At 40.5% G+C, this 12,975-nt stretch overlaps 1 protein-coding gene across 5 annotated transcripts; it reads right to left on the reverse strand.

Annotated features, from left to right (window-relative positions):
- Window positions 1–301: 301 nt before the first annotated feature.
- LOC113029479 (uncharacterized) lies at window positions 302–7,583 on the reverse strand. 5 transcript variants are annotated; one of them, XM_080306644.1, is made up of 5 exons: window positions 7,321–7,583; window positions 6,719–6,808; window positions 4,714–4,819; window positions 2,447–3,043; window positions 302–1,586 (listed from the first exon to the last, which is right to left on the reverse strand). In XM_080306644.1, the coding sequence occupies exons 3-5, from the start codon at window positions 4,729–4,731 to the stop codon at window positions 1,008–1,010; spliced, it is 1,194 nt and encodes a 397-aa protein (XP_080162770.1). In that variant the 5' UTR covers window positions 4,732–4,819; window positions 6,719–6,808; window positions 7,321–7,583; the 3' UTR covers window positions 302–1,007. The 5 variants fall into 5 exon arrangements, with proteins under 5 accessions (XP_080162770.1, XP_080162773.1, XP_080162771.1 ...); XM_080306647.1 differs by having other exon boundaries at window positions 302–1,583; window positions 7,321–7,578; XM_080306645.1 differs by lacking the exon at window positions 6,719–6,808 and having other exon boundaries at window positions 7,321–7,421.
- Window positions 7,584–12,975: the final 5,392 nt, after the last annotated feature.

The raw sequence follows: 12,975 nt of genomic DNA on the forward strand, positions 1-12,975 counted from the left end.
CACCGGAGGGGCATCCGTGCCACCCTCATGGGAAGAGCTGAGGATCCCCAGACAAGGCGTCACCCAGTAGCCACCGAGCAGAAGCTAGAGGGGGCTGCACCGGCGTAGAATTCTTGGAACAGGGTTTAATATTTAGACTCATAAGAACAGGAAGAAAAAACATAGCTGCCAGAAGGCGAAAAAACTGAGGTGAGAAAAAACAATCCCAGGTGCATCCCCCGCAGCCCAGGTTTGTTTACCAGATAGACTTTGGAAACGCTGGACACAACATGAGTCAATAAAGATGAGCAGAGAGAAAGAGTCCCAGGTGCACACTCAGTAAGTTTAATTAACTCTCGTCTCTAAACACACAGGTTAAGAGAAGGTTTGCAAATTTAAGTAAAACAATGACAACATTTAACAATTTCAATGTAACAATAGTGTATACATGTCAGTGTAAGTCCAGTGTATACAGGTATATATGTCATAAAAAGTCCACAACACTGCCATTGGTGGCTTTTTTGCATTCAGCAGTTGCCTCATTCTTCTGACACACAAAACAAACCTTTGGACGACACTACACACCAACTACACACTGCAAACACGGTAACCGTAGCAAATGTCTCACATCTCAAAACTTGTTCTCTTTCTTTTGATCACTCTCTCTATCTCACTGGCGTCACTCCTGAAACTTCCCCATCTTCCTAAACAACCAAATGCCAAATTTTTATCATGAATCTGGTTTTACATGGCCTGTCAACACAATTTAAAAACTGGTACATAGTTTGAAGTCCACACTTTCGACTCCAGTTGAAATGGAGACCCTGGGTTACTGCATCTTGTTGCTCTTAAATTGGTCATGTGATTTTGACATGCCGTTGACCCCTGAGGGTTAAAATGTTACTTGAGGAACATTTTCATTCACAGCTGTCTCATCAGATTTTTACATCTAAACTCTGTGGAGCCTGATCTCAAGGGTTTAAAGTCTGACGCTCAAACTAGAAGAGGATCTTTCTGTCTCTTCAGATTCACTGTGATGGGAGTGATTTCAGCCCTGAGTGATCGCGCTGATGTTTGCACAGAGCAGACAATGAGGTGAATGTTTTGGCACATTGGTAACAGTGAAACAGTTTATTAGTAACGTGGGATCGTTTGTGTTTGGAGTATGAACTGAGATTCCTGAAGCTCTTGTCACACTGGTCACAGCTGTAGTTTCCTTCCATGTGTGTATGTTCATGATTGTTACGAGTACCTGAATGTGAGAAGCTTTTGTCACAGTGTCTGCACTTGTATGGTTTCTCTCCTGTGTGGACTCGTTTGTGTGTTTTAAGGTTGACTGCAGTGGTGAAGGATGACCCACACTGATCACAGAGGTGCTTTTTAACCCCACTGTGAATCAGTTCATGACATTTTAAGTGATGTGATGTGGTGAAGCTTCTCCCACATTCTTTGCAGTATTTCAGTTTGTCTCCAGTGTGTTTACGTTGATGTCTTTTTAGGGTGTATTGATCACTGAAAGTTATTCCACAAAGGTCACAGACAAACTCTTTCCCACCACCACAGTAATGACAGGGTTGAGAACTGGATCCATCTGTGTCGCTCTGCTTCTAAACAAAGACACAAAGACAGTGTAAGTCAGTCCTTCAACATTTTTATCCTGAACGTCACCTGAAGGAAAGAGCATCTCTGCAGACGTCCAATTACATTTGACTGTTTCAGTTAACACACTCAGTTTACTGGGCTGCAATAACTACAATACTACCATCATAATACTACAGTAATACTTATTTCATGTTACAGTAACATCTGAGTTACACTAAAGTACTACTATGCTAATATTTGCAGGGTACCAACACAGTGCTAAACTACTAACTGCAGTAATACTCATTTAATACTGCATTAATAACACTGTAACTGTGCAGTTATAACACTCAGCTCAATGGGACACAAGACAAACACTACTACCCCCATGACACTGCAATTATAACATTAAATTAGTATTTTAACACTAATGTCTAAAAGTACTAAAGTTAAAAACAAGCAATGATACTACTGCTACAATATTACAATACCATTACGTAACGATACAACTTTGTTAACCATAAGAGAAGATTACAGAATGTTTTGGTTTTGTGCTTATTTTCATTTGTGTTTTATTTTATTACATGTGCTCCTGACAGAGGAATCAGGCTCTGTAAACAAAAGGCCTTTTATGCTGAAATAATAACAATATCATTATATACCAGGAAACTGCCTGAACATTAAATAACACCATCATATTAATTTTCAGGACTTTTAGTTTTTCATGATCGTGTAAACAAAACTCACAACTGAAATGAAAATCTGAATAATCACTCAGAGCTGCTTTTCCATGCAGTAGAATTGCTAACATGCTAACACAGTTTAATGAGCAGAGTTGTTCCAAACAGTCAGGCTAAAATGACAAGATAACAATATAAATACATACCTCACAGTAACTGCACTTGTAGAGTCTCTTTCTGGTGTGGATCAGTTGGTGTTGCCTCAGGTAACATGGAGCTTTAAAAGTCTTCTCACACAGGTCACATTTATAAGGTCGTCCCTCAGTGTGGGTCAACATGTGTTGTTGTAACTGCCTGTTGGTTATAAACTGTTTGCCACACTGTTCACAGCAGTACACAACATGTCTGGTGTGAATGCGTATGTGTGTATTTCGGGTCTCTATGTGGCTGAAAGTTTTTCCACAAAAGTCACAGCTGTATGCCTTAATTCCAGAGTGGGTAACTAGATGCCTCTGTAAGTGGCCACTTTGAGTAAAAGCTGTGCCACACTGATCACAGCTGTACGCTTTAACTCCACTGTGGCTGAGTTGGTGTCTTTTTAGGGAACCCTTCCAGGAAAAAGACTTTCCACACAAGTCACAGCTGAACAGTCTCTCTCCAGTGTGGATGACCTGATGCTGTTTCAGGTGACACTTGGAAATAAAACCCATCCCACACTCGTCACAGGTGTGTTTTTTCTCTCCCTTTCTTCTGTGAGGTTTGTCGGCCTCCTGAGAGCGCTGACTTCTCGCTCCATGTTGGTCCTGCAGTGACAGAGATACAAACAGAGGCAGTGAGTGAAATGCAGTCGTGGAACAAACTCAACCTTCAAACTCCCTCCATTAACACTAGTTTTAAACCTGAAGGTGGAGTGTGGCACCAAACACCTTAAAGGTCTCTTATCCCCACCTGCTGGTAGTTCTAACACATTACATCCAACCTGCTGTTAAAAATAATTCATGACTGTTCAAACACTAAAATCATGCCCATCCCTCCTGCTGTACACAGTTATTAATGCTAGCATGCTAACACACTCAGAAAAGTATAAATGTTTACCAAGTCTATACTTTTATGTTTCCTATTATATATTTCTATCATTTTGTCATTTTTCAATATTAATAATTACAATGTAACATTTAAAAGTTGATTCAGTGAAGGAAAATATTTTACTTTTGCTCCCTACATTAGAAAAAGAAAATTGTATTTTGTACTCCTTACATTTACAAAACATGTGTTACTTTTAAGGCATGTGAGGGGTTTATTTCATCACTGCAGGCATCAAACATCAAACCAACTTGAGAAACGGGAAAAGAAACACATGAAAGACAATCCTGATCGTGTACTAATCACCAGGGTTTGAAACATAAAAAGAGATGAAAGAGGCAAAACTGTGCGTCATAGTCAGGAGTTAAAGTGAGACGTTGTTCTTCTTTCTTTTTTGCACAGCACCTGAACAAACAGGTAATTTCAAATGCAGCGTTTCTATCAACAAACATCAGCAAACACACAAACTGTTTGTGTGCAGTTTGTCTCACAGTGTGTTGCTGGCTAAAGGTCCAGCTGCTGTACATCACAGGGAGAGAAAAGAAAGAGAGCTAACTTCACTCAGAGATGGAGAAAGATAAGACACACAGGACAGGAGAGGAAGAAGAGAGGTTAGATTTAAAGGGAAGGACTGCTCAGTGGGATTTGATCAACTGGAGATTAAAGCTTACATGTAAGTCCTCATGTGTTGAAATCAGATATTGGGTCTGTACATGTGACATTGTGTTTTTTTGGATAGTGAAAGATGCTGCAAAACAATCTGAGGCAGATTAACTGTGTTATTTAAAGACTGCATGAAGATCGTCTGCAGGTTAGTGCAGGATAAACAGGTTCGTTTGCTGAACTGTGATGGATTTAAAGTAAAGAACAGTGTGTGACTGGTGCACAGTGACTGTGGTGCTCATGTCACAGTTAGATTACATCAAGTGTAGCAGAGATTCATTTAAACTGAAGCTCATGATGCTGACACAATGTATAATCACACTTGCACAGTCCAATCACTTTATAACCAGTTATAGTAGTTTCTCATAGGTAATACAGCAACAAGCTTTATGAATATTCATGTGTGTAACCAATAAAAACAACTTGCAGGGGGAAAGCAAGTTGAAATGGGTTGGAGACAATTGCTTCCCCCTCGCGAGTGAAAACTTGAGCTCTGTGTGACCTCGTTCCTGAGTGAGTTTCTGTTTATCCAGCAGTATCAGGGGTAAAACTCTGACAAATGTCCATTTGAATATTAATAATGTTGATGAATAAACCTTCCTGATTTTAACATGTGCTGTGGTCTCTAAAAAACAACATAATATACAACACAGTCATATAACAGGTTGGGAGGATGAGAGTTTTAGACGTGACTGATTATTTGGTGAAACTGTGATACTTTCCTCACCTCCTGTGTTGAGCTCATTGTTTCCTCTGTAGTGACTCAGCTGAGTCCAGATGGCTGAAAATGTTCCTCTGCTGCTCCGTCAGACTCTTCTCCTCCTGCTGATCAGCTGGGACACAAAACAGATCTTTGTTAGGCTCCACACTGCACTGAAGAGTCAAAGTGTCTCATATGTTCATCTGACAACACAAAGTACAAATTTCACTCTGATTGCTTGTAGAAATCTTGTGAGACGTGTTGTGCTGCAAAGTGAGGAAACTCTCTCACTCACTTATACTTCAGGAGGAACTTTGTGACATTGGCTCTAATATTCTAAGCAGCCCTTTACTATGACAGGGCCAGAAAGTCCTATTTGAAGGTTTGGGAGAAGGACCATGTTAAAGGTGGATTGGGGTTTATACACTTTGTTATGATACAGGTAAGGCTGTAAGAGCCTGAGAAGGTGTCCTGAATGAACCTCTAAAACCAGTTTTCAGCTAACGACTCTGCTTCAGTCTGGAAAACAGCAACTACAAGTTTAAAGACTCCAACAACAATTCACACCCAGCAACAGCCTGAACAGCTCCTCCTGTGGTTTCCACAAACAGGGACAGACCTGTTACTCCCCCACCCCACACTTTCAACTCCTTCAGCCCCCCAGTTCCACCCACCACCTCCACCATTCATAATAACAGAGGCCCACACCTGATCACCACTTCACAAGTCTCTCCAGCCCCCATGGTGCCGCTCTCCAAACTCCACCATTCCCCAAACTTTGATTCTGTTCATCTGGACGTAGCTTTTTGTGGGAGAAACGTTTCATCACTCATCCAAGTGACTTCTTCAGTCTCAGCCGACTGCAGGTTTCCCCAATCTTCAACAGTGCATTTGCATAATGACTGAAACGAGCACCACTGAAGGAACAATGGGCTGGGAGGTCAGTTATTGAGCATTAATATGCAAATTCTCATGATCATTGATCAACAACCACTGATCAAATGCTGTGATTGCAGCGACTCCCCAACTCTCTGAATGGTACTCATGGCCATTGATCAGCGGTCTTTGATTAATGAGCTTTGATCAGTGGTTTCAGTGCTTTCCTTCCTGCTTTGACTGCAGCTGTGTTTGACACAGGAAGACATTTTTACATTCTTCACAATTATACTTTATTCTTTTTGGGGGAAGTGCAGCTTTAAACCTTCACATGATTCAAGTCAACCCAACAAATCAATCTGAACGATCACAGGTGGGAAAAACTTCTGTAGATAAAATAAAACCCAACATTCACATGATTAAAAACACGACTTCACCAAATCACCAGGAGCTGCACATTAACCACCACAATATATTTTTATTCTCTGTGCTTCAAATATGAACACTGTTTACTTTCATCTCTGTTTCATTAGTTTTTGTTAACATCTTCCTGTTCCAGAGGGTGATGGGAGTCAAAGAGGAGGTACTGGTCCGTAGTACATCGAAGTTTACCGGAAGCCCACACATACGGACCAGTACCTCCTCTTTGACTCCCATCACCCTCTGGAACACAAACTTGGAGTAATTAGGACCCTACACCACCGGGCAGAACAGGTTCCCTCTAAGCCTGAAGGTAGAGCTGGGCGATATAAGATTTTTTCATATCACGATATGTTTTTTTCATTTCAGGCGATAACGATATCTATCACGATATAAGCCAAATAACTATATTTGTAAGATTTAAATGTGCCGTTGCTCACAAGTAAAATGTGAAATAATCAGCAGCTTGTTTTTATTTAAATATTTATTTCCCATAATAAGTTCAACAGGGTAGATGTACTTAACACTGCCAGGCTTCTACCTTTCAACCTTTAAAAGCCGGAGAGCAGCCAAATGGCTGGTAGGCTTTTAGCTAAGCTTTAGCTTCAGCCAAGTGGAAGCTAAATTGGCTAGTCATTCATATGTATATTAGGTTGTTACCTGGGAATTCTGGAGGGAGGGGAGTGGGGGTGTGTGACTGAGGGGGTGGGGGAGCTGCTAAAAGCTGTGAACTTACTTCCTTTTGTGTTTCATCTTGAAGCATTCTCAATCATCCAGGGAAATAAATCTCCAAAAGTCACCAACTTGGAGTGTTTCAGTTTGCCATCTTAGGGAGAAATCAACACACATGGGTGTATGTCCTTTGTTGCTGAGATTTATTGATGAAAACAGTACAAAAAAACCAACCATTTGCACACATATTTACAAATAATAATAAAAAGTGAGTGAATACATTTCAACATTTTCAGCAATGTCTTCAAGTAACTTAAAGAAGTCCAGACGCTTTTCTTTGCAAGCTCCTTTGACTGTGACCCTGATACTGCAGCAGATCGCTCTCATCCATTTCCTGTTATCACTTCAAATAGAAATGAGGCTGTAGAGGTTTGGTGCAGGCAGAAAAACAGCTGCAGGGACAATGAAAAGACTTTTCTGCTCCAACTTCTCCCAGCATGTTGAGCTAATGATTAGTTGGTGTTTTTCTCCAAACACTCTCTCACTCTTCTCTCAACGTGTTCACAATAAACTGTGAACAGACACCGAGGAGAGCAGCAGAAGACCTCATTCAGGAGCTAAACTCAACATGAACTGAACTCACAGTAAAGTTAGCTCGGTGCTTACCTTTAGATGAGCCCACAAACCGAGAGAAACTCCGCGATGAAGCTGCAACTCTTTCCAAACACAGGAAACAGATCAGGGAGCAGAGACCCACGTGATTCACGCTGATCTCAGCTACGATTCAGGAGACAAGGGTGGGCAGATCGATGCAGATATCGATCCAAACGTTGGTTTAGTTTGTTTTATCATCCAAATTCAACCTTTTACTCGCTTTAGATTAAAAAATAGCTCCGTCATCCCGGAAGGCGCTTCGTCTTCTTTACATTGTTTATTGGCGGTTGTCAAACAACAAAATGGTGCTTTACCGCCACCAACTGGTGTGGAGTGTGAACTGGCACGTCGACCCTCAAACTGGAATAAGGCCCGATAACCTTACAATAAGATCCAGTTTCAGTTTTGTGTTTATGTTTTGGATCAGTCGCCCTCTCACAGTGTAATATAGTTTCCTTTTTCTTTTCTTTTTTTTTTCCTGTCCCGTTTGGCTCTTTTGCCATCAGAATTATTGTCTAAAGGCAAAGAAAGATGCCCAACGGATTTACTTTACCAAACTGACCATCCCAGCCTTGCCATAATGGTCCATTTGATTCACCTTTTATTGTTTATTTTATTTTCACTTGCTGAATACGGGACAGACTTGGCTGGGGGAAAGAAGGGGAGAAAGAAAGAGAAACAGCTGAGAAGAGGGACAGGGGAGAAGGGCAAAAAACAAAAACCAACACAATGGGCAGGAAAAAAAACAAGAAAAAAAAGAAAAAGAAAATGCATATATCGATCATCTGGATCACCTGTTGAGAAAGAAAAAAGAAAACAAGCAGAAGAGAACAAGAGTAATAGAATAAACAACATCACAATGATATATGGGAATATGACAGTAAATACTAAATGTTAAACATTATTGTGCAGCACATAAGATCAACAGAACACAGTGTGCTTTGAGGTAGAAGCCAAAAAGGGTGTAGTTTGTGGGTGTGATCACCCGTGTGTACACCTGTGAGCATGGACGCGCTTGTTTTTTTAAAAGGTTCCTTCATGTAATGATCTGCTAGAGGGTGTGGGGGGGCCACAGCCCCGTCCTCCAGGGCATGAAGCAGGTATGGAGGAGATCAAAACTCCAGACATCCAGAGGCCCCCAGAACACAAGAGACCAAGGAAGACCAACAGAGGGGCAGCTGCGCCACTGTCCCAGAAAGAGCTGAGGAGAGTCCCAGATGAGGGCTCACTCAGCAGCCGCGGAGCAGAAGCCAGGGGGAGTTGCAGTGACGCGCCCGTGAGCTCCGCCGGCAGCCAGCTGTGCCTGAGTGACCGAGCCCCACCTCCGAAGTGGCCCAAGCGAGCCCCAGGATCCAGGCCCCGATAAGCGGCCGCCAAGGAGTGAGCCGGTGTGTACCTGGACGCCCATCCCCAGACACAAAGAACCACCAACGCACCGATGTCTGAGGGAGTCCGCCACTGGCAGTGTAATGTAGTTTCCTCTTCTCTTTGATCGCCCAGAGATGTGGTGGAGAATATGCCATGAAAATCATTTGTTTGAAGCCAGCTCACCTCCTGCAACCAGAATACGTGCTTCTTTTGCAGTTCAGACTACTTCTGACATTTCTGTGGAGGAACACCAAAGTAACTGCTAAACCCTCCTGGGTCCAAGTATAATTTGCCATTTTTGACTACTTTTGATTTTACCTCTACAATATTATTATTAATAATATTATTATTATTATTATTATTATTATTATTATTATTATTATTATTATTATTATTATTATTATTATTATTATTATAAAAACAGTTTATCTTGCCTTGTTTGGTATAATCTTTTCAGCACAACCTCAAATATCTGAAATTTGAGTTATTTTTTACATTTCGGCATACTATATTAGCACAAGTTATCTAAGTTCAAGCAAAAATTCAAACTCAGAGTAGAAAAAAGTTACAATTTTTTACTGTGAAACGCATAAAAATGTTTGAAGAATCATTTTCATAACTTGAAATGCAAATACAAAATTGTACATTTCTAAAAATTCTGCACATGTTTTGGAAACAACAGTTATCTGGTACTATTCGCTGCATCAAATAAGAAGGCACACAAATTATTTGTGCCAGTCCAAAAAAATAGTTTGTGTTCAGTATAAGACAGAAGAGAACACCACAGGCCTAAACCCTGCAGGTCTGACAGCAGGAGGTGGATCAGTCCAGTTTTTCATGTGGGAACAGCGCTTACACTGGAATCTGCCTCTGATGGCTTTGATGGAGCAAAGATGCTTGAAGAGCGTCTCTCAGCATGGGCCCGAAAAAAGTTCTGTCAGCTGAGGAAGGCGACGATATTAAGAAGCTGCTGGAGTTTATGACAGAGGAGATTTCTGCTGTCAAACTGCAGCAGAAAGCCATCCTGGACCTGGTCGAGGTGGTTGTAACTGTCCCTGAGACAGTTAAAATAAAGTTGATTATTTTATGTTTCTGTGATAGATTCATGCTTAATTTAGTTCATTTATTTATAAGATAAGATGATAAAAGTTTAACATTAATTAAAAAACATGTCTAAAAAATGTGATTACAAAATATGGGGTTGTTAAATATGTAAAGTGCTGTAAAGTTTGTATGAGGTAAACTTTGTAATTGTCACATGACCAGAGTTTGGTTGAGAGCACAACCATGGCATTGTGGAGCTAGCATGGATACATGGCTACCGATGCATCTACAGCCTCAGCGTTAATGAAAACACAAAACAGCACTGTTAAAACAAGGAAAGAAACTGAAAGGAGCCGATGTCTTCATGAATGAACATCTGATAAAAAGAAATGCGGACATTGCCAGGAAAGCACGTTACTTGAAGAAACAGGGAAAAATTCAGAGTACATGGACCAGCAACTGTAAAGTATTCATTAAACTCAATGGAACACCGGAACAAGCCAAAGTGTTGGTCAACAGAAATATGGAGGAGCTGGACAAATACTGAGGTTCAACTTACACTGGAGGTATGAATACACATGTGACGTGACACACAACACAACACATGGCACAGTCTAAAAGAGCTTCATCTGCATCTGGCAACAATATCAATATAACTCATTGGAATTCTCTTTATGATAATCTGGAACTGAGAACATTTCGATACACAGACCATAATGTTCTAGACTTAGAAAAGGATATAGACCCGGAAAATAATTTCTTCTATAACATCAGCAATAACTGCTGCTACTTCACTGATGAACCGTTTAAACACACCATCAACATGGAAAATAAATGATCAATAATCCATTTTAATAGCAGAAGTCTGTGTGCCAACTTCAACAATATAAAGGAATATCTAATTGAGTTGACAAATCCATTTGGAATTATTGCCATTTCTGAAACATGGACCAATGCTGAGAAAGGACTGGACTTTGAACTGGTGGGATTTGATGTGAATTTTGTAAATAGAAGGAACAAAAGTGGAGGGGGAGTAGCTGTGCATGTGGATAAAAACCTAAATTACAAGGTGGTGGAAAGTATGACAACTGCGATTGATAATTCATTAGATGGTATAACAATTGAAATTTATAAGGAAAGAGAGAAAAATCTAGAAAAAACTAGCTGTATATATAGAACACCTTTCTCTATTTAATGACTTCATAGAAGAAATATTCTCTAAAACAAATCAAAAATTTATGTTTATCTGTGGTGATTTTAATATTGACCTGTTGAATAAAAAAACAAACAAACATAAAATGACCAACGAATTTCTAAACACTATGTACAGTTTGAGTTTACATCCTAAAACAACCAGGCCTAGCAGAATTAAACCACATTGTGCCCCCTTACTTGACAATATTTTTTACTAACAATATGGAAAACAACGTTTTGAGCGGATTATTAATTAATTACATCAGTGATCAAAAATCTCACGGTTCGGATTGGATCATGGTTTTAAGTCACGGATGGGATCAATTTTCGGATCAGCAAAAGTAGAAAAAAAAAGAAAAATTCAAGTATTTTTGCCTATTAAAAAACATTCAACTGAAGACTCATTCCACGCACTTATATAAAAACAAATTAAGGTGCAATATGGACATTATGGACCATGCTGGGCATCCTCTGTACACGGCCATAAACAACCATAGGAGTCTGTTCAGTGAGAGGTTGGTTCTCCCAAAGTCAAGGACCAGCAGACTTAAAAAGTCCTTTGTCCCACACGCCATCAAACTGTTTAACTCCTCGCTGGAGGGGAAACAGGGACAGAGGAGGGGGGAACGGCCCGTACTGCCCTATAGATTACATTAATCTAATGTAATCTATAGGGCAGTACGGGCCGTTGCCCTGGAGGTCCACCCATTTGTAGTTGGGAATTAGCGTGGCTCAAGCATGTTCATCATAGTTTAAACCCCTTGTTTTGCACAACGGAATACGGCCTCTTGTCTTTTGTAATAGCTTTAGCCCGGTTGGATTGGGCAGCAAAGGGCTGCTTAAATGCCGCAACTTCCTCTGCTCCGGCACTTGGACTGCTAGCGCTGACCATAACTATCCGGTTATGGATAGTTATGGCAGGGAGTTAGGGAGTTAGCTCGCTAGCTTCTATCTAAATACAATATAGCATGTCCTGACTGCGGGGTTTTGGAAACAAATTAAAATGTACAGCTCTGTTATCACTTCCAACATAAATGAAGACAGAAAACTTAACAGCAGTGACGTTTGTAGGGTTACTGAAGTTGGGCTAGCTGGTATATAATGATGTGCTACATGACTGCTAGCGACACAGCTATGCTAGCATAATATAAACAAGCTAACTTTTTTTTCCACTCGATAAAAGTTAACGTGAGTGTTCTCGGTGGTCAGGAACAAATGTAATCGCATGGCAGGATGCTGTAAAAGGACCAAACTTCAGCCAGGAGAACAACTGAGATAATCCATCCACAATACGAGGTTAGTCATTCATATACTGCTGCATGGGCTGGGCTGTAGTTACATCCTAAGGTTTTAAAAACTGAGCTTAAATAAATGATTAGCGGTAATAAAAGCCGAGGGAGGTCAACAGGGATCACTGACTGTTTTAGGAGCTTTTTGAGATCAAATAGAAGAAAATACATAACATTAAACATGTTAACAACACAAAAGCCATATTAAACGCAGACTACTTTAGGCCCAGAAGTAGGATTCGTCGCGTCATCACTGAACAACCGGATTGCTTGACAGACTGACCACGTGCACCATACACATACCTTTTTTTTCTTTTTTGAATCTTCAGATCACGTGCGTACCGAATCGTGGCGTGGGATTGGATTTCACATCAACCGTGATCCGTTGCACCTCTACTAACCTGTAAATTTAGTCTTTTCAAGAAAGCAATTTTTTCTTTTTTACACCATAAAAGCCTTATTTTTGTTGATTTCCTACTGCTAAGCAGAACACACATGAACTTTAAGGCCTGGATAAATTTGAAACGTTGTTGTCTACAATGGAAAATGGCTAAAAAATAAAAACAGGTATTCAGATCCTAATTTTATAAATTCTCTACTCAGCTTTGCTGCCTCCAATATCACTGAAATGCTGCTTGTTTCTTCACATTTTCCCAACATGCTTGCATTTAAATCGGTCCCGTCTTCTCTCTGTGTACCTGGCCTGTACCACCGCACTTGCTGTCTTTGGAGCGTTTGCCCCCCTTCCTTCTTTCTCATAATGACATGATCC

This window comes from Astatotilapia calliptera, chromosome 9, assembly GCF_964374335.1.
Source record: "Astatotilapia calliptera chromosome 9, fAstCal68.1, whole genome shotgun sequence".
NCBI lineage: Eukaryota > Metazoa > Chordata > Actinopteri > Cichliformes > Cichlidae > Astatotilapia > Astatotilapia calliptera.